This window comes from Alexandromys fortis, unplaced genomic scaffold (assembly GCF_014885135.2).
Source record: "Alexandromys fortis isolate MF-2015 unplaced genomic scaffold, M_Fortis_MF-2015_v1.1 scaffold_199, whole genome shotgun sequence".
In the NCBI taxonomy this organism is placed as follows: domain Eukaryota; kingdom Metazoa; phylum Chordata; class Mammalia; order Rodentia; family Cricetidae; genus Alexandromys; species Alexandromys fortis.
Genome location: NW_026068074.1, coordinates 1,858,145 through 1,883,790, shown reverse-complemented (window position 1 = coordinate 1,883,790; position 25,646 = coordinate 1,858,145). Strand labels below are relative to the sequence as shown.

Below are 25,646 nucleotides of genomic sequence, written 5' to 3'. Positions count from 1 at the left end.
CTGGGAGCAGGAGGTTATAGTGAGTTTGCGGCCAGCCTGGGCTAGTCAGCGAGGTCCTGTGTCTAAAGAAACAATAAAAGTAAAGACACCTGACCCGGGAGAGCTCAGCTGGTACAGGGCGTGCCTTGCAAGTATGAAGACTGTGTTTGATCCCCAGACTCTGGCACAGGCCTTTAATCCCAGTACTCAAGAGGCAGAGGCATCTCTGTGAATTTCAGGTCAGCCAAGCTACATGGTGAGAGCTTTCTCAAAAGACAGAGCAACAAACAAAGCCAGGCATAGTAATCCAGTGCTGAAGGGGTTCAGTGCCTAACCCGTCTAGCCAATCAGCATGCTCCAGGGTAGCAAGGGGCTTTGTCTCAAAAACAAAGTGGATGGTAGCAAGGAAGAAAAGCAGAGGCTGTCCTTTGGACTTCACCACCACCACTACCCCCCCTCCCACACGCTCACAAAATCTGGAGCCAGCTGAAATCGCAAAACCACTGAGAAAACCACAGAACTGCAAACTAAGGTTCCCAAAGTCCCTCACAGCCACATAGGAAAGACAATAAGAAGACCAAAAGCTTCCTGGCTCTGTCTCTTTGAACAAAACATGTCAAGCAACTAACATATTTTGCTGCCCTTGGCTGCAATTGCGCAGGAATGCTGAGAAACATGTCCCAGGGAGCTGCCACTCACAGACACAGAACACAAGAATAAGCACCAACTGAGGAAGACATTACTCTTCGTGATTCCTTTGTTACCCCACTCCATAGACAAGGAAAGTGGGACACAGAGAGGGTAAGTAACCTGCCCAAGGTCACCCAGCTGCTATGTGGCAGGCCTGAGATACAAACTCTGGGTACTTGAACTCCAGAGTCATCGCTAAAACAGACATGTCACTCCTGGAGCTTGTGAGACAGTAAGGTAACGGACAAACTCGGACAGTGCTGACAACTCACAGCCCCTTCTCAGGAGGAAGAGGAAAATACAGACAAAGCTGCAGATTTGATCTTTTCCCAGAAAGCACATTCCAGCAATTCCCAAGCAATAATACTGGCAGTGAAAAAGATTAGTACTGAGACCAACAAATCCTGAACACAAGCCAGCACCCGGTGCTGGGGAGTGGAGGTTGGGACATTATGCTACAGCAGCCACAGGAAAGACCCCAGGAACATAGCTGTGGTCTCCTCACAGGGTCGGGGTGGGCAGCACTCAGTGAAGTGCTCTCCCACCAAGTATAAGGGCCTGAGCTCAAGAACCCAGGTCTAAACGCCAGATGTAGTGGCACACAGTTGATGCCCAGCACCGTAGCCTGACTGGCAAAGCAAGCCCCAGACCAAGGAGGACAGCCCTTGGGGAATGACACCTGAAAGCTGACCTCTGGCTTCCATATGTACACACACATGTGCACATACATAAAAACATACACTCGCACACAAACAGAACAGTAAATGGGAGGGAGGAGTATCTTTATATAAAGATGCCATGATGAAAAAAAAAGTTGTACACTAACTTTAAAAACCAAAACAGAACAGTATGTATGTAGTAAGTGCAAAATTGGAAGAAAAAAACTGGGTTTGTGGGCCCGGAGTAGAAGATGATAAATATAAAGATGACGTCAGTTGTGGAGGAAGGTGGGGGCACTATGGGGGCTTCTTTGTTAACTTGTCAGCTGTTTTCAGCAAAGATGGCAGGAACACTGGTTACAGTCTGCTTATCTCTTGCCAGCCTTGAAAGCCTGCAATGTGCCCGATTGTTGGGCAACAACATAGAACAGAAGGAAAACATAAGTCGCTAAGTGATGATCTACAAAACAGTGATCAGCACACTCCTGGGAGCACAGAACTCAAGAGTGCTCGGAGGAGGAGTCAGTAGGCTGAGGACCGGCCAGGAGGAGAGTATGTCCTGACTTCCCTCCAGAGCCTGCCCTGGGTCCCAGCATCACAACTGAAACATTGTCCCATGGCCTAGGACCTGGGGCTGGCACCGCATGTGGGCCCCTACTTAAGCAGGATGATTTATGAGAATGTGGATACAAGAAATTGATAAATTAGGGAATAATGACTCATACTGTGAAAAGACTGGATAAAGAAACTCCCTGCTGCAGATGAACGCAGTGACATCCAGGTGACATCACCGAAAGATGTTTTCTTAAAATGGATAGCTGTTTTACACAAAGCTGTCTAGAGTGGAGAGTCCCCGACTGTCCACAGCTGAGCTGCCCGCTGCTGCCCCGTCATGGTAGGGCCCCATGCAATGCTACTTTGGGGAAGACAGCATTTCTTTCCCAATGCTTCCAGCACAGCCCTTCCTAAGGAAGGCTCCTTAGGGCCTGTCTTGGGCTCCATTTCTACACCCCACTAATCAGTCTTGTTCTGGTAAGGTGCTCCAGGAAATTGGACTATAGAGTCACTCCCACCCAAGCCCACATGGAGTGAGGGGGAGAGGTATTGTTCCTGAAGGAACCCCCAGAAGCTATATTTGGAAGGTGAGGCGAGCAGCTTGGGCAGAGGAAGGGGACAGGTGAGGTGTCTACAGCCCAACTATCTCCCGGGATGAGCTCCCTGGTAGGGTGAACATGAAGCCACCCTGGTTGTAACAGAAGCCAAGAGTTGTCATGTCCTGCAGGCAGGGCTAGAGAGGGCCAGGAAGGAGGCTCAAGGGACAGGGCAGTTTTGCTTTGTCCTAGTGCCTTCCTATGGCCACTCAGTCTCACAGAAGATGTAATCACACCTGAGCAGATCTGAGTAACATCAAGCAGCAGGACCAAAGGGCTGAGTGACAAGGACTGACTGGGAAGATTAGGCTTCTGTCTAGAGAGCTGGCAGCAAAGGGGGCCTGCAGTGTCGGGAGTGGGGAACGCAGATTTTCACCAGATCTAAGAGTCTGGCAATTGTGTTATTTGGTCCTTGAGAAAAGCAGCTGAAGGAAACATTCAGAAGAACATGGCCTCAAGGGAGTTGGACCTGCTGCCCCAAGAGGAGATTCAAGCAGAAAGGGTTTTGAAGACCTAAGTTAAGCACCTGGAACCAGCTCTGCCTGAAGTCAGAGTGCCATGTGGCGCTGGAACCCGGAGCCGTGTGCACACAAGCGAGTGAACTGCCACTCAGCCAAACTGAAGACCCAAATTCAGTTCCTCAAAGACACATGATGGAAGAAGAGGTTTCCACAAGTTCTGATTTCCACATTCAGCCTATGATGTACATGCCTCCCACAAATAATTTTTAAATTAAAAATACCAAAACAAAATGAAAATATTAACACAATCTACCTTTTTCATACAATAGTTCCTTTCCTAGGTGGGGCACTCCCAAAATATAAGGCTCATATCAACAAGCATGCTAGGGTCAGATACATCCTGGGCAGATCTCTGCCGACAATGCCCCTTCTAAGGGACTCATCACCCAGCTAAGCATTCTGGGGCTCACTCAGTCTTCAGCCTCTACCATCACGCCAGGCACACAATTCAGTCTCCAAGTAACCCACCAAGTCCTTTCTTAGTATATACTTGGAGCCACTGGCAGCCCTGGCAGGTTTCTCTAATTTTAATCACTATGAAAATATTTTTAAAAAATGTAAATAAAGTATAATCCAGTTCCACCACTTCTTGCTCGTTACACCGGGAGCATCTGTCAAATGGCTGCAATCACTTCCCCTTTCTATCAGGTTGGCCCACAAATAAACTGGTGGACTGTGGCACCTAATGTGTGGCTGGCACTTCGTTAAAGGTGCCTTGAAGCCAACCTGAAAACTATTTTTGGCATCTCTTTCTTTACAAGTCCCTGGTGGGGGTTCCTTTCCAGCTTTTTCTTATTTCCTGCATCCAGTGATACCCACCCCATCCATTTACAGCAACTCAACTGCAATATATTTTTAATTGTCACCATGCTACAACCTCCTCCGTGAAATTCCCATCTATGCTGTCAGCCGGCATCTCTGTGATAGCAGTTATCGATCCCCGATTAATGAGAAACAATCTGGTCATAAGGAGCTAAGAAACTCTCTTCCCAGATGAGCGTCTGAAATGATTAAACCATCACCCAGGTGTTCAGTGGCAACATCCAGCCTGCCAGAGACTGAATAAAAACATCCAACGCCTGGCGTAAGAAAAACACCCATGGGGGTCTAATCAGCAGGAGCTGTCTGCTGTTCTCACTTGAGCTGCCTGCCCCTGGGAAGCTGGGAAAGTTCTGTTAAATGGTTGAGCACAGGGGTACCACTTCTGGCACCGCCAACTCACTGGGTATATATTGAAATGAGAGTGAGACTTGTCATAGATACAGGGATCTCTCTGTCTGTCTAGGTCTTTGTAGCCCAGGCTGGCCTTGAACTCACTATGTAGCCAAGGATGACTTTGAGCTTTAGATTATTTTGCCTCTACCTCCCAAGTGCTAAGATTACAGGCATGTGCCACCACACCAACTTTATACAGTGCTGGAGACTGAACCCAAGGTTTTATACATGCTAGACAAGGATCCTACCAGCTAAGCCACATCCTCAGCCCAGAGACAGGGACCTAATGAAATTGTATAACGAATGGAGGTGCTACATGGTAACGCATGAGGTCATCCCATACACCCCCAACACCATCACCAGAGCTCCCCAAACCAATGGTTGAATGGGATTTGAACTCACACCTTTCAGACCACTTACCTGCAAGACAAGTCTGCTCCCCTTACACAGACCCTCCCATAACACAAATTATTGCCTTTGCTGGGTCTTCCCATCTCAGGCAGATCTGGTTAGGGGTTCAGCACAAGTTATTTGGCTTGTGGTTTGACTTGAATTCATTGCCAATGCTATTAAATACAAATCTAGATCCTTGTTTCTCTGCCAACATGGAGGCTCTCTGCCCCTCCTCCACCTGTGTTTCTACAGACACCCATAGCATTGCTGCTCAGTGTGGACAGGAAAGTTACAGGGGTCCTCCATTCCCAGCTCCTCAACACTAGGCAACTCCTGAGCTCTAAGCAGGCATATCCAGCTCATAGGAAGGGAAGGTTCAGGTCTGAATACAAACCACAATGAACTAAAAATGAACTTGCTTGACCGTGTAAAGGAACACAGGCCTTCAGATTACACCAGGTTGCTATGACCTTGACCACTACACACTGTAGTGGTGTGAGCTTCTGCAAGAACCCAATAGGCCCCACCCTAACTTTAAATGCCACTTCAAGCAACTTGAGACACAAAGTAAACTGATTTTTGCTGTTCCACAGACTCAGCTTTCCAGGGCAAGCTGATGCCCAAGAGATACAGACCACCATTTCCAAGTGACTTGAGGGGTCTGTTATGCCTCTGCCCCCACCTCTCCACCATGAGACAAGAGGTGGTACTTGCACAACCAACAAGTGGTTGTACAATCAAAACACTAAACACTGGATACAACTAAAGCACTGGATGGCTGGGGGTTGGGGGAAGGTATGGAGCTGCAAGTGCAGGTAATAACCTCAGCCTCTGCATGGAGGGGGACTCTGGGCCCCATTCCTGTGTCCTGTGTGCTATTAATAAACCGAAATCAATTTTTATTTGGTTAATAACAAGGGTTGCCGTCAGACGGCTCGCTCTTACCGGTTTCTCTGTTGAAGCAATATTAAATACTCATCATGTTTCTCATCAAAGTCTGTCACCATGTCCTTAGTATAACCCTGAAAGGAAGAAACAGAGCAGTGTGAGAGGGAAATGCAGGGATGTTTTTACTGAAGCTGGGTGCTGCACATAGCCTGCAGGAGGCTGGCTGAGCTGGGAGGCCGACCTTGACGAAGGCCCAGCTCCCCTTGGGGCATCACTCTGGCGACCCAGAGCTCCAGGGATTGCATGGGAGACCCGTGGGCCCCAAGTACATATAGCTTCACCAATCTGTGATGGAAGGTTAATTCCCCAGCCTCCTTGCTGCCCCCCCCCCCGTGCCCTATGAAGTCCAGGGCTCTGATAAGACTTGGCACCTTCCAGAACAGTCAGAGCTACGTAATGAGATGCTGCCTCAAAAATAAAACAAACAAAAACAAAAGCCAAACTTGACACCTAAGACATTTCCTCACACACATACTACTCAGCCATTTCAGTCAGTCATTGCCAGGTCACCCCAAACTGATGAAAAGGGACCTCAAGTTTTCCTCTCACCGCAAAAGGAATCCCCAATGATCAGAAACAACATGGTCATTACAGAAAGTGGTTCTGTAGATCTTCTTCTGCCAAGAGGGCCCCATGTTGCTTTCTGGGAGCCTCTTAGCTCTATCTTTCAATTCAGCAGCTCCCCTGGGAGCTTAAGGCAGTTCTTCTGGCCACCCCCCAGGGTCACGCTGCCTTGGCTTGGAGGCACAATCACCATGTGCTTTGCTCAGCAACAGGGAATCACAGTTTGTGGGGAAGAAGACAAGTCAACCTTGGGGTTTAGCTGATACTCCCAGGAAGAAGCTTTTCTTTCTCTGGGGGCCCAGGTCTGTCTGGGAAAACCTGAGAATAACACTGGCAAAGCAGCAGAGTCAAGTTATAGAGAGAAACAGATTCCTAACACTCACTTTGGGTCCTGGGACCTACCCAGGCCTGAAGGAGTATCTGGACAATCATTTGTTAGTTCATGTGCTGCCTTGAAGCTCCACACAACATTCTGTCTTCTCGTTCAAATGACTTTTAAGCACTGTGCCATATAATCTGACTATCAGAACTCAGCCTACTACAATTGAATAGTTTGGTTTTGTGTTTTTGAGATGTCGCCTCAAAATATAGCCCCAGTGGACTCTTGCACATGTGATCCTCTTGCCTCAACCTCCTAAGTAGTAGGATTACAGGTGTGTGCCACCTTGCTTGGCTTAGACAATTTATTACAGTATTATGGAGGTATTAATAATGTATACTATACATACAAATAGCAGCCAATATATATATATGGAGAGAGACACAGACAGATGCTTAGCATCAATAACTGAGAGCAAAAGAGGAAGGTTAGCTACAGAAAGCCCAAGCAGATGTGTATGACTGTATGTATGTATACATGCATGTATGTATGTGTTTACATGCATATGTGGGTTTGGGGAATTTGAGATTCACTTCACAGTCCAGGCTAGCCTGGACCTCATTATATAGTCCATTCTGGCCTTGAACTTGCAGCAATCCTCCTGCCTCAGACTATGTGCTAGGATTAGAGGCATGCACTATCACACCTGACTCTTCTGTGCATTTTTCAACTTAAGGTATTTATAGCACGCTTGTTGGGATATAACACTGGGTGAGCAGAGGAGCACCTGTCTCCATGCTTCCTGGGGGCCCAGCCAGGGACACCCACAGCTTCCTCTCTGTCCTCCCTTGACTCTTCCTTAGCATCCAGAGGCCTAGGACCCCTTCCCATCTAGCTCTCTGCCTGGGCCTTCTCTAACCAATCTTCCTCCTCCACCTTCAGCTACAGATGTTACACAACTGTTTGCTTCTCTCTCCATCTTCACTTCTCCCCAGTTACCAGGCAATGGGGCCCTGGGGATAGGAAACACTAACAGCAACTCTCAGACTAGTGCTAATGGCATAATCCCCCTTTCTCCACCCATGTCCTGCAAACCCCAGGTCGTTACCATCTATTTGCCTCTTCCCCTGTCACCCACAGTTTTCCTTTCATCCAGAAAGCCTTATTTCTCCCAGACTTCTGACTCTCAAGTGCTGGTGTGTACACACGTCACCCTGGGACTGCTAGATTCTCTCAGGAGGAAGGGGAGGCCCTGTGGGTATCCCTAACCAGCTCCCAGCTGGTGCCATGAACAACCACATTTAAATAAGCGAGACCCTACACCAGGCAATAACTATCACGACGCCACATCTCCAGTCCCTCAAACCTGAGTGTCACTTAAGTTCCATTCTAGTTAACCTGGCTGCCCAGCCAGTAAGCAGTAGTATAAAGGGCAGCATTATGAAATTAAAAGAAAATTTAAAAACTGGTAGATCTGGCTTCCTGAGCTGCCTCAAGAGGTTCCTCATGTCCCTGGGACTGAGCCTGGCTCCTCCCTGCATGCAGGGAAGCACAGGAGAGACCTCAGCACTGTGAGAGAGTCCTGTAACACTCTGCCTCTGGGGAGGAGTTACTACAGCCGGCCTTCTCTTTTGGTCTCTGTAGCCCTTCTCGAAGTAGTTATTATCACCCTACTTAAGAGACACGGAGATTCATGCCATGCATATTCCAAAACACTACTGACTCCATAGCAATTTGCCTTACCATTTTGAAATATTAAAGTGATCGTTGATACATTACGGTATTGAATGAAACATTCCATGGCATTTTCAGAAGCACTCCAGACTTCAAAGAGATATAAGTGTGTGCCAGGACGCGTGGGCTTTTACCTCAGACCCTGTCTGGAATGTATCTTTTCTCTTCCACCACGAGGCAGGTGCCACCCATGAGAAATAGACAAGGTCATCCAGCCAGCTCCCCTTCTTCCAGCCTGTCTCTCAAATGTTGGTCACGTGGGGATTGTGGCAACAGGGTATCTCTGATTTGGAAGGGCTGGGAGGCTCTGTGGGTCTCTAACCAGGCTGTGGTCATACTTGAACAAGCAAGACCCTCTACTAGCTCAGCCTTCCCTCATTCTGCAGACCCTTGCCTGCAATTCTGACTATCCATGAGCCTGGGCCTTGGGGTCTAGGCCTGGCTCCAAATCACAGTGCTACCTCCAGAACAGAGGTTTCTCTGGTTCCCATGTGGTCTGTTCCTTCCAAACTTTGATTGAAATTTGTTTCCCACAGCAAAGGTGGTGAGAGGATGGGCTTATGAAGTGTATAGTTCACAAGAGCTCCACCTTGTGGAGGGATGAGTATCACTCAAACAAGGGGTTAGTAACTGGTAGGAGTGAAAGTTCCTGTGAGACAGGTCACACCGTTGTGAGACTGGACTGTTACAGAACTGGGCTGTCCTGTCTGTCTGTTTCTGTTCCCACATGCCCACTTTCTCACCCTTCCTCCTCCCATCATGGTATGGTGCTCCTTGCCTCAAGACGCTGCCATGTCCTGGACTTCCCAGCCCCAGTCCCAGAGCCACGCAAGCTCCTTTTCTTTCTAAGTTACCCATTCTCATGTAGAGAAACAGAAGCCAGACGACTTAGGTGCATACTTCACATGGCAGGAGTTTTATTTCTTTATTTCTAGAGTGAAGGGGTGAATACATGAACCAGCAACGATAGAATGAAAATTCAAGGAAGGGTCAGGTTCATCCTCTCTGTTTCCCACCAACATTTGCTGGGTGCTTGCATGGATGCAAGGGGCTGGCAGCCTTCCATACACTCCAGGGATTTAAATTTATTATTGTATCTGTGTGCATGGTATGTGTGTGTGGAGGGAACACGTGCCACAGCATATGCATTGAGGCTAGAGGACAACTAGATAGGGTTGGTTCTCTCCATACACTTTTATGTGGGACTTGAGGGTTGAACTCAGGTCTCCAGGCTTGTGAGGCAAGAGCTTTTTACCCACTGAGCCATTTTACCAGCCCCATAACTGAGGTTTAATGGAAGCCCAGCCTGTGGATATCCTGATAGTGAGTTGCCACACAGGGGCTACACTGCACAGGCTCCATTCACAGCATATACCACGTGAACCACATCAATGGTACCGTTTGCCATTGGGTCACAGGGGCACTGCACTGCAACATTCCACAGCCAGACACCAACCAGCCGGATCCCCGCAGGGGCTTCTGGGAACACTCACACAGTGTTATCCAAAGGACTCTTCCAGGAAGAGTCCACAACCTACACTAGCTCTCAAGGCACCTGGAGCCCAAACGGGAGACACATAAATCAATCATTTAAAAATGTGTAAATTCAGCGGCAAAGGGGGCCAGAAGGGCCTCAGAGGGTGTGGCTAGGCCTCAGTTCTTAGGGAATCTTCAAAGCCCTTCTCATTCTCACAACACCTCTGACCTGTCAGGCTCAAAGGATGGCACACAGCAGGTGCTCTCTATCCATGGAGGTGAGTTGCCCCCACACCAGTGGATGCCAGAAACCAGAGCAGAACCAGACCTAATGTACAGAACTTTCCACAGCATGTCTCCTAGCCTCATTGGCAGCACTGCCCCTCTACCACTTGGGTAGCTTTCATTTTTATCAGTAAAAGACAGAACATGGCACCCCTCCCTCCTTTCTTCCCTTTCTCTCTCCTTCTCCCCTTCCTCCCTTTCTCCTCTCTCTCCCTTCCTTTTTATGAGATGGGGGTCTTGCTCTATAACCCATGATGGCCGGAACTTTCTCTGTGACCCAGACTGGTCTTGAACTTGCAATCCTCTTACCTCTGCCTCTGACAGTTAGCATTCCAAGCACGTGCCATCACGCTCAGCTACCCTCCTTTTTCTACTCAAGCTAGTTTGGACTGTGTAAATATAACTTAGATCTGAGTTCTGTACAGTATGGCAGAAGAATTAATGGTTTTCGGAAGCCTGTACTTTGGCGGGTACAGAGAAACATTCAGCAGAGGATTGAGAACACTTCAACGAATGTTTTTAAGTTCAGCTTGCTTTGCTTTGGGTTTTTGCTGATGCTAATAGTCAAGTCTAGGGCCTCATACAGGCTGGGCAAGCACATTAGTACTAAGACATACCTTGAGGTTTATGATAAATGTTCTTTATTTTGTTTCTCAAAATGGTTTCTCTACGTAGCCCTGGCTGTCCTGGAACTTGCTCTATAGACCAGGCTGGCCTCGAATGCGGAGATCCAACTGCCTCTGCCTCCATGGGGATTAAATGCATGTGCTGTTACCACCCAGCTCTAAGTGGTTTTGTTGTTGTTGTTTGTTTTGTTTTGTTTTCGAGACAGGGTTTCTCTGTAGCTTTGGTGCCTGTCCTGGAACTAGCTCTTGTAGACCAGGCTGGCCTCGAACTCACAGAGATCCACCTGCCTCTACCTCCTGAGTGCTGGGATTAAAGGAGTGCACCACCACCACTCGGCTCTGACAAGTGTTCTTAATGTCCCTATGCCCACAATAAGAATGACTACATGCATCTTATAGTACACAACTCCTACTTTTCCTTCAAAACCCACCCAGGCCCAACTTCTCTGTTTCCCGGGAGAGTCTGTCATGACCTAGTGCTGGGTCCTGAGGTCTCCATACATATTAGGTTAATGGCAAAACTCTAAGCCTATGTTTCAATCACGTCTACTAACCCATCAGCCATGCTCTTATCCTCAAACATCCTCTATATCCAATACGCCTGTAGCACAAACAGAAGCATAACAAAGAAAACCTAAAGCAGCAGCTGAGACTGCCCCCTAGAGGTGGTATGAATCAACACAACAAAAAGCAAACATGGTTTCTCCTGCCCTGGATACAAAGACTCCTCAAAGCACTTAAACAAAGGTGTTTGACTAAAAGACTCCACAAGGCAAATAAACAAAAGTGTTTCACTATCTCAGGCTGCCATTGCCTCCCAGCTATGCACCACAACCATCGGATAACCAGACCTGGAGATTGCATACTTGGGGTCAGGGGTTATAGTCTGCATTCTGGACTCCATGCCTCAGGACACTGTGCTTTTATGAAAAAAAAAAAAATCCCCATAGCCATCTGAGGAATCATTTTTCAACCCACATCTGATATATTTTTTTTATTCTCAGAAAAATTCTCTTGTAAAATTGTCACATGGATTATAAATTATGTCCTAGTCTGGTGAAGGCAGAGGATTTAAAAACCTTCAGTGAGTTTACTTTAAAAGGAATCTTCCATCAGAGCTGTAAGTGAAAAATATAAGCACGCTATAAACAGAAGGCAACCGTAGATATAAATACAGACCTGCTTAAACAGGACCCTCCAGGCAAGACATCCCACTCACACACCAATGCTCACCCCCCCCCCATGGAGGGTGGAGCCAACTCCCATTCACAAATCCATGCATTCTTCAATATTCCACAAGAACCCACTTTGGTCCGGTGTGCATCTAAGGTGTTGGGATAGAGCAGTAGCAGCTGGGGCTCACAGTTCAGGGAGGAGGCAGTGAGCAGGAGTGCCAGCAGGCAAGGAGGGTTGTCTCTGCAAGCTGCCCAAGAAGGCCTCTTTGGAAGCTGGAGAGGTGGCTCAGTGGGCACACTCTCTTCCAGAGTACCCAAGTTCAGTTCTTTGCCTCCATATGAGGCAGTTCACAACGACCTGCAACTTTGCCCCAGGGAAATCCAATGCCCTCTTCTGGTCCTGAAGGGCACTGCACTTGTGTGCACACCCCCTCACACAGATACACATTATAAAATAAAAATAAAAATTTAACCCTTTTTTTTTTTTTTGAGAAAGAAGGCGTCTATGGTGAGATGACCTATAGGCCATGAAGTTGACCTTGAAGGTATTTGGGAAAGTAGGCATCCAGGTGGTGGGACAGGTACACATAACAGGGGCCAGTGGGGCAGATAACAGCAGGTGGCCAGGCCAGACAAAGCCAGATTCAGGCCTCCAAACAACACACCAGGAAGGCCATGACCTTACACTGAGTTGGCCAGGAAGCTGTTAGAGGTTTGACAGACTTGACATACTGGCATCCGGTCCAGAGTTTTTAGGACCTGCAGCTGAGGCCAAAGTTCCTAGCAGTGCTCTGGAGGGAAGAGGGGAGGGGCTCAGCTTCCACTGTACCCAGCCTTTGACTGCCACAGAAGGAGACCGACTTTTGCATCCCTGCACTGCCATAGTGAACCTGACTGCAGGAAGGTTTTATAGCTGGCCTGCTGGAGCCCTGCTGGAATGGTCCCTGGGCCTGATGGGGGAAAAGATGACCAAGGTGGCAATGTCCCTCTCTCGTCTCCCATCTTAGTTTCTACTTGCCTGCCTGACACACCAACACTTTCCCAGGTCAGGAACTCTATCAGAAGATAATCCTGATCACGCCTAGCTGGTGTCACCCTGGGGGCCACCAACGCCAAACCCCCAAACCAGAGAGAAATGGGGGAGGACATTATTACTACCCTGCTACTGTCTCCTGGGCTTCTCCTGCAGCAGGCTGCAGGCTGCAGGCCTGAGACAGAGAGAAATGCAGTCACGTGCTGCCAGCACTCTCCATCTTCCCACTACATCCATGGACCGTATGCCCTGCTGCTGGCCATTTTTCAGGGAAGTCTGCTCTCTTCTCCAGACTGCTGCCCTTGCTGCCTCCCCTACCTAGAATGCCCTTCACAGGGAGTGTGAGCTTGCTTCATGAGTAGCTCTTCTCGACTGTTCCCTATGACCCCAGTCTTATGACCCACCCACCATTCTTCCGGCCGGGTGACTCTCACTGGAAATACCTGTTCATTCTCCGGTGGCCTCACTCAATGGACACCAACTCCAAAGTCAAAGATGGAACCCACAGGTTCTGTGCTCTATCTCTCAATGTGGAGCTGGCAGTGTGGAAGGAGGAGGAGGACGAGGAAAGCGAGGAAGATAAAATCTCTGTCTTCAGAGAACTGAGAGGTAGAAACAAGAACAATTGCTCCCATGCACTGTGGTGCCTGTGCCACACAGCAGTAAGCAGAGGGCAGAGCCTGGCATGGCCTATGGTGACGGGGGGGGGGCATCCCATGGCACTGTCCAAAAGGAGCTGCTCACTAGGTGAGGAAAGTGGGGTGAAGGGCATGCAGGAAGAACAGTGCGTGTGAAAGCGCGGTGTGAGGAGACCCTGGGGTCCATCTTGGAGCAGAGATGGAACATGGTAAGAACATGCTATTTGATCACAGAGACAGTGAGAGCCTGGTCCTCTGACATGGAGCATGCTTGAAGCCTGTCGTTAACCAGTGGCAGGTGCCAAAGATCTTGCTGACACCTAGGGGAAAGCACCAGGATCTGGGGACCCAAACTAGATTTATGCTCAAAACCAATCACGAGTACATTGGTACCTAAATCGCAGCTACTCTGGAGGCTGAGGCAGGGGTATCATGAGCTTGAGTCCAGCCTGGGCAATGTAGCAAAACCCTGCCTCAAAATAAACTAAAAAAGGACTGGACAAGCAATGGCAGAGCAATAGCTTACCACGTGGGAAGTCCTGGACCTGAGCCTCAGAAGCACAAAAACTAAAAAAAAAAAAAAAAAAAAAAGAGACAGCACCAGCTTTCATACGAGATAATACTCCCCGAGAATATAAAAGTGGCAGGTCATTCCTTCCCCTTTGCCCTCCAACCTTCCTGCCCAACTAGGATTTCCTTCATGGAACTGGCTGTCCGTCAGGGAAGACTGACAGTCTACCCCCACTACACACCCGATGCAGGCTGCAACGCCAGCTGATGTTACAAGTGATCTGAGGAGGAGATGTGACTGTGCTGGGGGTCTGAGGAGCCTCCTGCTGGTGATGGCTGGGTCTGAGCAGGCTGGTTGGTATGTGCTGAGGGGAGGGTCTTAACAGAGAGGAGTCTCAGGCCAAGAGACTCACCACTATGGTGAACAAGAATGCGTAGAACTAACAGGGGCAACCATGAGGACAAAGGTTCAAAACATGTCACTACTGAGAGTAGCAGACCACAAGAACTATGTGACCAAGCATTGCCTTAATACCAACCTAACAGGAAGCCGCACCGTGCTTGCTTGAGTAGAGGGCAGGAATGTCAGGAAGCAGCTGAGGGTGAAGGGTGCAGGTGGAGGCCAGGATGCACTCAGTCAGGTGTTAGAGGTCTGGAGGAGGTGGAAGGAGCTTTTCTGACCAAGGCCTAGGCACAGGAGTGGGAGGGGATGTTAATAACGTGGGGTCTTAAGACAGTTTGTGATTCCTTCTTGACCTTGGGCTCCTAGGGCAGGACCCAGACTTATTACATCAAAGGCCACCCTCCAGGATATTTCATGGTTAATCCTGATTTAGCCAGGATTTCCCACAATGACCCAGATTCAAATGTCTACTAGCAAGTCCCCCAAATGCAATTACTTCTCAGGCCATGGTCTCCAATTTTTAATCTGAAATATGATTGCCATGGAGGTGTGTATCACAAAGCCCCCAGTTCCTGAATCTACATTTGCTATCTGAGGGGCCAGGCTTACTGGAAGTCAGGACTGTGGGCTGCAAAGCCTGGTTAAAAATAACAGCAAGCAGGAAGAAGCTGGATGTGTACACAGAGAGGGATGGCTGGTGTTTTTGTTGCTGGTTTTAATTAGATGTGTGTCCCTGGGAGGTGCTGGAAGAAGTCAGAGGTGTTAGATCCCCTGGAGCTGGTGTCACAGGAGAAAAGGGAGGAATTGGGAGAGTCTCCAAAATTGACAGTCCTCTTCAAAGGTAGTATCTTAAAAGTGGAAGAATCATTCTCCACCTTAAGTTTTTGTTTTGTTTTGAGATATGGTGTCACTATGTAATCTTGGATCGAATGGAGTTCTCTATATAGATCAGGCTAGACTTGAACTCAGAGATCTGTCTGCCTTTGTCTTATGAGTGGTGGTGATAAAGGTATGTGTCCACCTTCATTTTTGAAACAGGGTCTCTCACTAAACATGAAGCTCACCATTTCAGCTAGACTGACTGACTGGCAAGTCCCAGGGATTCTCCTGCTCCTGCGCCCTTGGCACTGGGGTTACAGAAGCACCACCATGCCTGACTTTACATGCTTGTTGGTAAAACTCTGGCCCTTGGCCGGGTGGTGTTGGCACACGCCTTTAATCCCAGCACTTGGGAGGCAGAGGCGGTGGATCTCTGTGAGTTCAAGGCCAGACTGGTCTACAAGAGCTAGTTCCAGGACAGGCTCCAAAGCTATAGAGAAACCCTGTCTCAAAAAAGTCTGGTCCTCAAATTAGCACTTTTCCCACTAAGTCATCTCCTCGGCCAACGTAAGTTTTTTAAGATGTCAACTTTCCTTTTCACGCAGGAAGTGGCTGGGCAGACTATCTCAGGAAAAGCAGCTGTGGCAGGGTTGGGTCTGCCTCCCAAAGAGGGCCTGCCATCACACCTTCAAATTAGGCAGACTGGTGAGTGACAACCACAGCCTGAGGCTGTGCACCAACCCTTGAAAGTGTTGTCACAGTGGCAGCATGGAATGGTATCAGGTTGGGAGCAGAAGGTAGGATGTGGAACATCAGCAGGGAATAAGGGAACCAGTGACAGGGTAGTTGGCCTGCTCTACTCAAAATAGTGCTTTTATAATGTTGCTACTGGCGTGTTATCAAAGGGGTGGCTTCAAGCTGGAGAGGCAGTCCAGGCATGGCAGAAGCTGGCAGGAAAGAAGTCAGGCTTGCAGACTGCTCTGCTTTCAGAAGGAAAGGAAGGACTCTGGGTCTCTCTGGCCCTCGAGGTAGTGTTTATCCTGCAAGGAGCATATGCTTAAGAGTGAGTGCAACCCACTACCTTCCAGGCCTCTGGGCCTCCTGTTCACTCCATCCAGCAGGAAGGAACAAGGGTCTTTCCTAAGAGCCCACTCTCAACCAGATCTGAATGAGTCCTTTGATGTATCCCTGGCATCTCACATATGCACTCAAGGAACAAAGGGGTAGACTCCACTGAAATTAGAAAAACAAAATCTGATCTGGTGGGACTGGGTCTTTGTATTCCCCAGAGCCCAACTAAAATAAAGACTCATAGGTACCCTAGGAAAAAGCTAGGTGAAACCACCCGGATGTCCTCCAGTGGGGACAGCTAAACCATCTGCAGTATGTCTGTCCCCGTTAGTGCTCTTTGATTGCTTGTTTGATTTTTGAGACAGGGTTTCACTCTGTGGCCCAGGCTAGCCTAGAACTCATTATGTAGCCCAGGCTAGCTTCTGCTTCAGCTTCTCAAGTGCTGGGATTACAGTTATGAGCCACCATGCCCAGTTTTGTTTTTAGGTGAAAGTTATCTTTTTAAAAGCTCAGCATATATTTTAACCGTTATGCCAGGTTCAAAATATGAGCCAAGAGCCACCTAGAATAGGTTTGAAGTGTAGAGTTCAAGGCAGTGAAGACAAATCACAGCTTCCACTGTACACTATAAAACAGTGTTTTCAGAGGGACACTGTCTGTGCTAAACACAAAGCCAAAACCACCACAAATGCTACACATATTTTGTGGGTACTCAGCCCTGCACACACATGGAGAAAGGTCTAGAAGAATACATGCCAGGTTACAGAGGCAACAGTTACTCCAGGAGGAGTTAGGAAAGAATGGGAAAGTAATCAGCACTTCAGCCTGGTGAACAGTGAGTCCTTATCTGTAAGGAGGCTGGTTTCACGTGTTATTTGAGTAACAAATCAAATCACCCTCTCACCTCCAAACTAACTAACTAAATAGTATCAGTGGCTCTTCTGTCCCAGATAGCCTTCGGGCTACCACGGCTGTGCCCTCTGCAACGGTAAGATGGAGATGCCCGCATCCTGCTTTGGGTCACCTCTTGGCATTCCCCTGAAACCTTCTTTGCTTTATCAGCCTGCTCAAAACGTCCAGTCCTTCTATTTCTTCTCATCTCACCCTTTCCCACCGCTGCCCCCAAACATCTGCCAGCTTCTCTGCTGGGACCCTACAGGGCTCGCCCGGGTCAATGGCTCTAGCCCATGCAGCTCCCTCTGCAGATCTCTTGTTTCCTAGAGCCCCTTCGGGTTACCAATATGTACCGCTCAGTCGGCCTCCAGCCACGAGGGCATACATTCCAAGAATACATCTGCTTCCTAGACGAGTGTCTAGCACTTAGCGGGCACTCAGCGAATACCTTTGGTGAATGAATGAATGAATGAATGAATGAACAATCATACAGTCTTCACTATAAAGCCAGGGTCACATGAGCAGCCACATCAATATCATGTGCTGTCTCCCTGGGACTGCTTGTGGCCCCTAAGCTTTTGTTGTAGTTGGGGCTGAATCTGTTCTCTTGATCCCTTCTCCGCCCACCAATGCTTCCTGAAGTCCCCATCCTAGAAGCTGAAGCTCTCAGAGATTTCTCCACCATTGTATAGTTAGGAGGGCTCACTGCTCTGTGCTGAGTGGAGGGTTCTCCAAGGGTTTGCATGCATTTGGTCACCAGATCATCCCAACTGTAAAGCAGCCATCGCTATCCTCCCTGTTCTTCAGTTGCAGACGTGGGGAGGCAGAGCATGAGATGGAGCCTGGCCTCACTGACTCCACACTCTAGAATGAGACTTCATATCAGTGCCTCCATCAAACTGGAAGTTCTGAGACTTTGACAAAGACAAGGTGCCAAGCAAGCTCCAGAAAAGAAATGACCATGGCTCCCAGTGAGCACAAATGACAGGGGCTGGCATCACAGGCCTCAGAACTGGCACGTCTAGCCTGAGGACCTTTCATTTGTCAAACTAAAGCAAGCAGCTGGACTGTGGACTCGCCCTATTCTATCAGTCAAGGTCACAGCCTGAGATTCCTGGAAGCCAGGTCAGGACCTGTGACCATGCTGCTGGCTGTGGGTGGCCCAGGAGCAGACATCAGAGTGGGCCAATAATCTGGGAAGTTTATATTAGAAGGTCTAGGAAGAAGCTGTTCTCTCTCTTTGTCTGTCTGTCTCTCTCTTCCTTTCTCTCATGCTTTCTCTCTCCCCCTTCCTCCCCCTCCCCCCCTTGCTTTATCCCTCCCTCCATCAATATGTAACTCAGATCTTCCTGCCTGTGCCTCCTGGGTGCTGGGATTACAGGCCTGGCTACTCTCATGAAAGGGGATGAACAAATTTAGAAGTCACTGAATTTTCTGCCAGATGAACTAAGATAACAGGAAAGCTAAGTTAGTCACAGTGGTGCCTTCCTGTAATCTCAGCACTTGGAAGGATGAGGCAGGAGGATTAGATAAGTTTAAGACCCATCTGGGCTACAGAGTAAGTACCAGGACAGTGAGGTCTACATGGCAAGACCTTGTCTCAAGAGAAAAAGAAAAGAAAAAGTGCGAGATAAAGAAAGTAAGCTAGAAGGTTAGCTCACACCAAGCATGAAGAACGAGCTAGCAAAATAAGAGAAGCAGGGAGATGATGTCCTGGGAGCCTGCAGTCCATCTGCTCATCAGCCTCGCCCCCACATACACACCCTGCTCTGGGCTTCTAAGAAGCAACCCTTCTTCAGAGCCTTGTATTGGAGTATACAGTCCACCTCTGTACCCCCAGATAGTGTTATCATTCTTATTTTTTTAATACAAGTCCTGAGTAACACAATACTTAGCAGAGCTACCGTAAGAAATAGCAGTATTACATGGAAAACACTTACTTCGGTGCCTAGCCATGGTAAATAACACCCACCATGCTAATATTATCATAATCACGCCACAAGGACATACTATTCCAGGTATTAGACAAATTAATCATCTTACTTAGCCATCTAAATTACTCTTCCTAGGAAGGAAGGCACGTCATGAGACTCTATCCCTGATCTCATCCTAGGCCAGGCCATAATTTTATCAATGGCTGTTTATAAAGTCTGAGGATGACATTTAGATGGGATGAGATAAAGGAAAAAATGGATGACGGAATCTAAGTTCAGGACAATTTTGACAGGCTAGAGATGGACCAAGGAAGGTTGGATAGACTGCATTGGGAAGGTAAAGGCCCCAGACAAGGAAAGGCACTAGAAGGGGAAGCATGACTAAAGGAAAGTACATAGAGAAAAAGATGGGGCTTAAAGTCAACAGTATGGAGGCTGGGGAGACGGCTCAGACCCTACGTACCCGCTGCACAGCCTAAGGACGTGAATTCTGATTATTAGCACATGTAAAAGTCAGGCATGGCTATGCACGGCTGCAAGCCCAGCACTGGGAGAGGGAGTGCAAAAACATATAGATCCCTGGAGTTCATTAGCTAAACAGCTAACGACAAGCTCCAGGTTCAGTGAGAACCCCTGTCTCAACAAATAAGATGGTGAGCAATTAATGAAGATACTCACCGTTGGCCTCTGGCCTCTGCACACATCCACACACACATGCATATGCACAAAGCCAACAACATGCTATAGCTCCAACAACTACTGACACAACCCTAGCAATAAGTGCACCAGGAACACTGGCTCCGGGCTAGGCATGGTGGTGCATATCTGTAATCCTAGCACTTGGGAGCAAGCTGAAACACTGTCAACAAAGGAAGGGAGAAGAAAGGAATGTTTGCTCAGAACAAGAGAGGGGAGGTGTTTAAGCACCTCCTGCACACTTGGCATGCACTATTTCAATGCACACTTTCATTAGCTTATGAGGTGGCTGCTATAATCTTTGCCCTCATTTGACAGGCGAGGAGCTGAGGCATGAAGTGAAGAGACTTTGTCACGCATCTAAACCAGTCATTACTAGAGACCACACTTTGTCCCTCCAGTCTACACTGACCACTCCACCGCTGGACTTCCTCATGGTTTCTGAGACAGGAAGGTGGCCAAGAAGGTGGAAATCCCACAGAAAGTCACCCTGAGAGCTGGTCAGGTTGGCTCAGCTCAGGCAGAGGGGAGCAGCCTCCTCCTACCCACATCCAAACAAGCAACACCATCCAAAGCCCATGACAGCCTCAGCAAAAGAGAGGGTGCCAAATGGTAGATTCTAAATGTTAAGAAATCCTGAGAACTGGATGGCAGACGGAAGCTGAGAAGGAGCTGGGCACAGGGGAGCTGTCGTGTGCTGCTCCAAACCTAGAAGCAGCACAATCTTCAGGAAGATAGAGGCCCCAGACTGGTGTCAGACTGGATGGAAACAACAAGAAGTGACAGAAGGAGGTCCTTCCACCTGCCCAGTGTTCAGGGACTATAACAGTAAACTTTTGGCACAGAAAGGCAAAACATAGCTGGAAGAAACGGGGTCCTGGGCTCAGAAGACCAATTAACAGATCAGCGTCCCATTACTGCAGCAAATTCCATCCCTTGCCCACAATCACTGGTGATAAATTACATTAAAAAACAAAACAACAAAATCAGGATCTAGAGAAAAGACAGGCAATCAAGGTACAAATTTACAATCATCCAACGAGCAGAAAAATAAACAACAGGAATGAGAGGGGACAATTTAATAATTATGAAAAATAACCAAAGAAAATCACAGTGATGTAAGTAGAACCCCTGTAACATACTGAAGCTATAGCCGATGGCACATAACTCCGTTTGTTTTTCTGGTGATGTAAGGCCAAGGCAGAAGGATCCTGAGTTGTGAGACCCTTTCTCGAAAGATGCCAATAAATAAATAAATTAATAAACAAAACAAAATAAAAAACACAATACCAAACAAAAAACCCAATAACTATATTCATTATGATCAGAAGGACAAATGGGGAAATTGCATCCATCAAATAACAAGAGCTTATAAACAGAAGCGTTAATTTGAAATCACACAGAAAAAATTTAGCTATTGAAACCACACAGATCAAAGGCTAAAGAAAAGACTGAAGATACAGTTAGAGCAAAAATTAGTGTTCTGGAAGATCACATGGAGGCATTTACCTACAATGCAGAAATAAGAGCTGGCAAATGCATAACATTCGCTCTTCATGAGGTTTAAATGAGATGAGCTTTTTAAGTTTTTTATTAGAAGTGAAATTGCTTTTCTCATAAGACTATTGGCAGTTTTACCATAAAAGCCAAACAAACCCTATTATTTAGGCTAACGGCCTACAAATTTCAATCAGATTAAAACTGGCCAGCCACATATTTTTATAAATGAAGTTGTATTGGAATACAGTCACACTCATTAAGGCTGCCTTTGTATTTAATGGCAGAATTGAGTAACTCTGAGGGGTGTGGTGGCACATGACTTTATTTCTAGCACTGGGGAAGCAGAGGTAAACAGATCTCTGTTAGTTTAATGCCAGTCTGGTATACATAGTAAATTCCAGGACAAGCAGGACTATGTAGATAGACCCTATCAAATATTAAAAAAAAAGAGTAACTCAGACTATACATACACATAAACACTGAAATGTTTATTATCTGGCCCTCTGGCCCTTTAAATAAAGGTTGCTAATGACTGGTTTAGGGCTTTCTTAATTGGATTTTTTGTTATTTATGGCCAAATGCACTTTTGACTGAACAATAAAGAAATGCTTAAATAGACAAAGTTCTAGAAAGGTAAACATCTAAGTCAGGTGTGCTGGCATACACATACAACCCCAGCACTTGGAAGGTTGAGATAGGTGTGGGGCACATAGTGAGTTCAAGGTTATCTTGAGCTAAAGAGTGAAATTCTACCTGGAAAAAAAAAAGAAGAAAAAAAATCCATTGATCTAATAGTAGGGAAAAGAACTAGAAAAGGAGGCCGGGCGGTGGTGGCGCACGCCTTTAATCCCAGCACTTGGAAGGCAGAGGCAGAGGCAGGCAGATCTCTGTGAGTTCGAGGCCAGCCTGGTCTAGAAGAGCTAGTTCCAGGACAGGAACCAAAAGCTACTGAGAAACCCTGTCTTTAAAAATTAAAAAAAAAAAAAAAAAAAAAAAAAAAAAGAACTAGGAAAGGAAGGCCTGCTGAGCACCATTCTATATGCAGAGAAATGGAGGCTAGAATGGGCCCCAAAGGGCCTCATGCTGAACCTCTTTCTCTCTTCTGGCACAACGTGGCACACTGGCTCGGCCCTATACTTGCTAGGCCAACACTACTGAGTCCAGTGAGGGAGACGGGCACTTGGTGCGGAAGCTGCCGTGAACCACACTTATCTGTCCGCTCTATTACTCCTGTCACAAAGTGGCCATGTGGTTGATGGCTGGCTTTTGCCTGCCCACTATGTTTTTTTCTGGTCTTCTGTGATACTGAGCTAATTTTCTTTTGAGAAAGTATCCCTTTCTAACTATGGTAATGTGGGACTCCTCACCCCTCCCTTGTGACCTGGCTGGTGGGTCTCAGTCTGGGCACTAGACTTGGTTGATCCCCAGCTCTTCTGCCAGAACTGCTGGCAGTGAAGACACCGTCAGGAGGGAGGAAGGGAGGGTCAGGGAAAACAGCAGCCTCCACTTAGGGCTACAATAAGTCAGGTCAGTTCCCTGTTCATAGGGAGGCTGGGGCTGCTTCCATCACCATCCTACATAGGAAACGACCAAGGCTCCATGGTGTTCAAGCTTCCTGAGGGACAGAGGAGCCAGGACTCATTGCCAGGCTCTCTGACTCCAGACCCTGGCACACACTTACTGGACTTTCTACAGTGAGCCTGGGATAGCTGGCAGCCACCCTGCTATAGATGGAATTCTATGCATTGGAGAGTGGATTGCCATAAGGAAGGAGGAGTCTAGAGAGGCTGAGTCTGAACACTTGGATCCAGCTATACCTGATTATGCTCACTAGTTTTATATCAATTTGACACAAGCTAGAGTCCTTTGGGAGAGGAAACTTCATTTGAGAAAATACTCCAACTAGATTGGCCTGGGGAAAGCCTGTGTTGAATTTTTTGATTGATGCTGGATGTGGAAGGGCCCAGCCCACTGTAGGTGGTACCATCCCTGCTGCTGGGCCTGGGTGCTATAAGAAAGCAGACTGAGCAAGCTATGAGGAACAAGCCTATAAGTAGCACTCCTCCATGGCGTCTGCATCAGCTCCTGCCTCCAGGATGCTGCCCTGACTGCCGTCAGTGATGAGCAGTGATGTGGAAGAGTAAGGGAAATAAACTCTGTCCATTCCATCTGCTGTTTGTCATGGTGTTTATCACAGCAACAGAAACCCTGACCTGGACCTTGATGTCGCCTGCCTCTGAAGTTTGCAGCAATGTGAGGCTGCAATCTCCCTCTTTTCCCATGAAGCTAGCATAAGGACTACCACTTATGCAGGGCTGGGGCCCACCGACTATGTGTGGATCCGAAAAAGCTGAAGCCACTGGCTCTTGACAGACCTAGATGACCACAGAGCTAACAGCATAGATGGGAGGAATCAAATGTCCTCATGTCGGGCGTGGCAGCAGGACTAGGGCCATGTGGCTGTTGTCCACCCAGAGACAAGGGCTGCTTCTACCCTGGAGACATCTTCCTTTCCCGAGACACTTGTAAGTGCCACCTTTCCTTGGTAGGTACCATTCTCTTTTCTAATACCATTCTATATTCCACACACTGCTTTTTCCAAGTGGAGGGAGGAGACAGCGTTAAAGGCAATTTCATGCCTCAGATCTGAGGATAGAGGAGACTTTGATGATGCTCTGTACAAGGGCACATTCCTTATCCAAAACAGACTCTTTCTGCTCAGAAATTGCAGTTCTCTGAAGGGTTTTTTTTTTCCTAGAGTTTAATCTTGTGCTAGAAGCTTAGCTGATACCAGAAAGGCTTTAGATATGTCAATCTCCTTCCTGGCATTTTATCAGAAATTGATTCTTTCTGCTGTTTGGTATGGGAGTCTTGGCCTTGCCCTTGTTAAACTAGGGGTTGGAAGGCTGGGTTTATAGATACATCTCTGCAGCTCCTAGGGTCTCAGGGCAGCTGGGGATTCAGCACTAAGTCAAGTCCTACAGGAAGGATTATGGCCGCTCCCTGATGGCACTACATGGTAACAAGGGCTCACCTCTCCCCAAGAAAGACTTCTACTCTATCTCTTGGCATTGAAACAATGTTTCACAATTATTTGTGTGTTGGGGGGGGTGTGGGTGTGTAGATCACAGAACAATTTCTGGTAGTCCATCCTCTCTTTTTACCAAGTGGTTCCCAGAAATCAAATTCAGGTTATCAAGCAACAAGTGCCCTTACCCATCTGGCCAGCCTGGCATCTTAGCTTTAAAGCATTTGCCTTCCAAACATGCTCCTCTAGTTTGCTCCTGCAAACGAGAATCTCCAACATCTGTGGAGCTCCCAGGATGCAGACACGGCTTAAAGCACTTCTCCCTCTGGAACCTACAGAATACGTGTCAACCCTTAGCACCAATTTTGTGTTACTCCTGCAGTCACAGAGGCCGAGCCACTTGAGTGGCAGAGTGGGCCTAGGAACCTAGGCCCCTCCCGCAGTGGTCACAGGCTTCTTATCTTGCTGCATGACTTGCTCGCCCTGTTTAAAGTCCCAAAGTGCCACTGCTGGCCAATTTCTCAAAATCTACAGAGACCAGGACCTCACGGTGCAAAAAAAAAAAAAAAAAAAAAAAATGGACAATGCTAATTTCACACTGGGAATGGATTTGGCAGTTGAATCCAAAATGGGATTTCATTCTTCTCTGCCCAGAAATCAGAACTAAAAGGTTTCATTCCCGTAAAAGTGCACACTTGGAGCGTCTGCTGCCACAGCAGGCTCTAGTGACGCAGCATGCACTCTCCTGCTCGCTCGTTCCTTTCTCTAAGTGCTTTCTTCCTCCTCCTATTTTTTTTTTTTTTTTTTTTGTGCTACTGATGAAAGCTAGAGTCCTTCTACCATGTGGGCGGGGAGCACGCGCAAGGCAAGTGCTCTAGCACTGAGCCTCAACCCTAGTGTAAACACTCTTTCTTCCCCCAAGAGACAAGACCATACACACACGAGAGACGAGGGCGGCTCTTAATCACCCAGAAGGTCAAGTTGCAAGGATGCTGAGAATTAAGTCAGGGAAGGAAGGAGGTACGTGCTGCTGGAGGGTGGGTAGCACTGGGACCCTACAGGAAGAATCGCCACTCTCACTGAGCTAAGGGCTAAGCGGTGGCTCTCAAAGGTGAGCTTCTAGACACACCTGCAAGTCCTTCCTGAGAAACCTGCCCTGCTGCCGTCTACAATGAGACAGGTAGCCTGGGGAAGCGTGGGGGTGATCCATAAAGGAATCAACACAGGCACTGCTTAAAGTCAGCCACACATGATTCTGGCCAGCAATCAAGAACTCTGCCCTTCTTATGCTTTATTAGCAGATGGACTAGAAACATTGTTTTCAATAAAGCACATACCCTTTGACCCAATTATTCTAGTCTAAGGAGTTTACCTTTGGCTGCCTT

The 25,646-nt window shown here is 47.7% G+C and overlaps 1 protein-coding gene across 5 annotated transcripts in view; it reads right to left on the bottom strand.

Annotated features, from left to right (window-relative positions):
* Nucleotides 1-25,646, bottom strand: part of Katnip (katanin interacting protein) — a 168,264-nt gene that overhangs the window by 113,448 nt on the left and 29,170 nt on the right. For 4 of the 5 annotated variants that reach the window (XM_050121617.1, XM_050121615.1, XM_050121616.1 and 1 more), the window contains one exon: nt 5,554-5,630. In XM_050121617.1, the coding sequence (XP_049977574.1) occupies nt 5,554-5,615 (62 nt within the window). In that variant the 5' untranslated portion in view covers nt 5,616-5,630. Of the gene's footprint in view, nt 1-5,553; nt 5,631-14,455; nt 14,604-25,646 lie in introns of all 5 variants that reach the window. The other variant, XM_050121618.1, reaches the window with a different exon arrangement.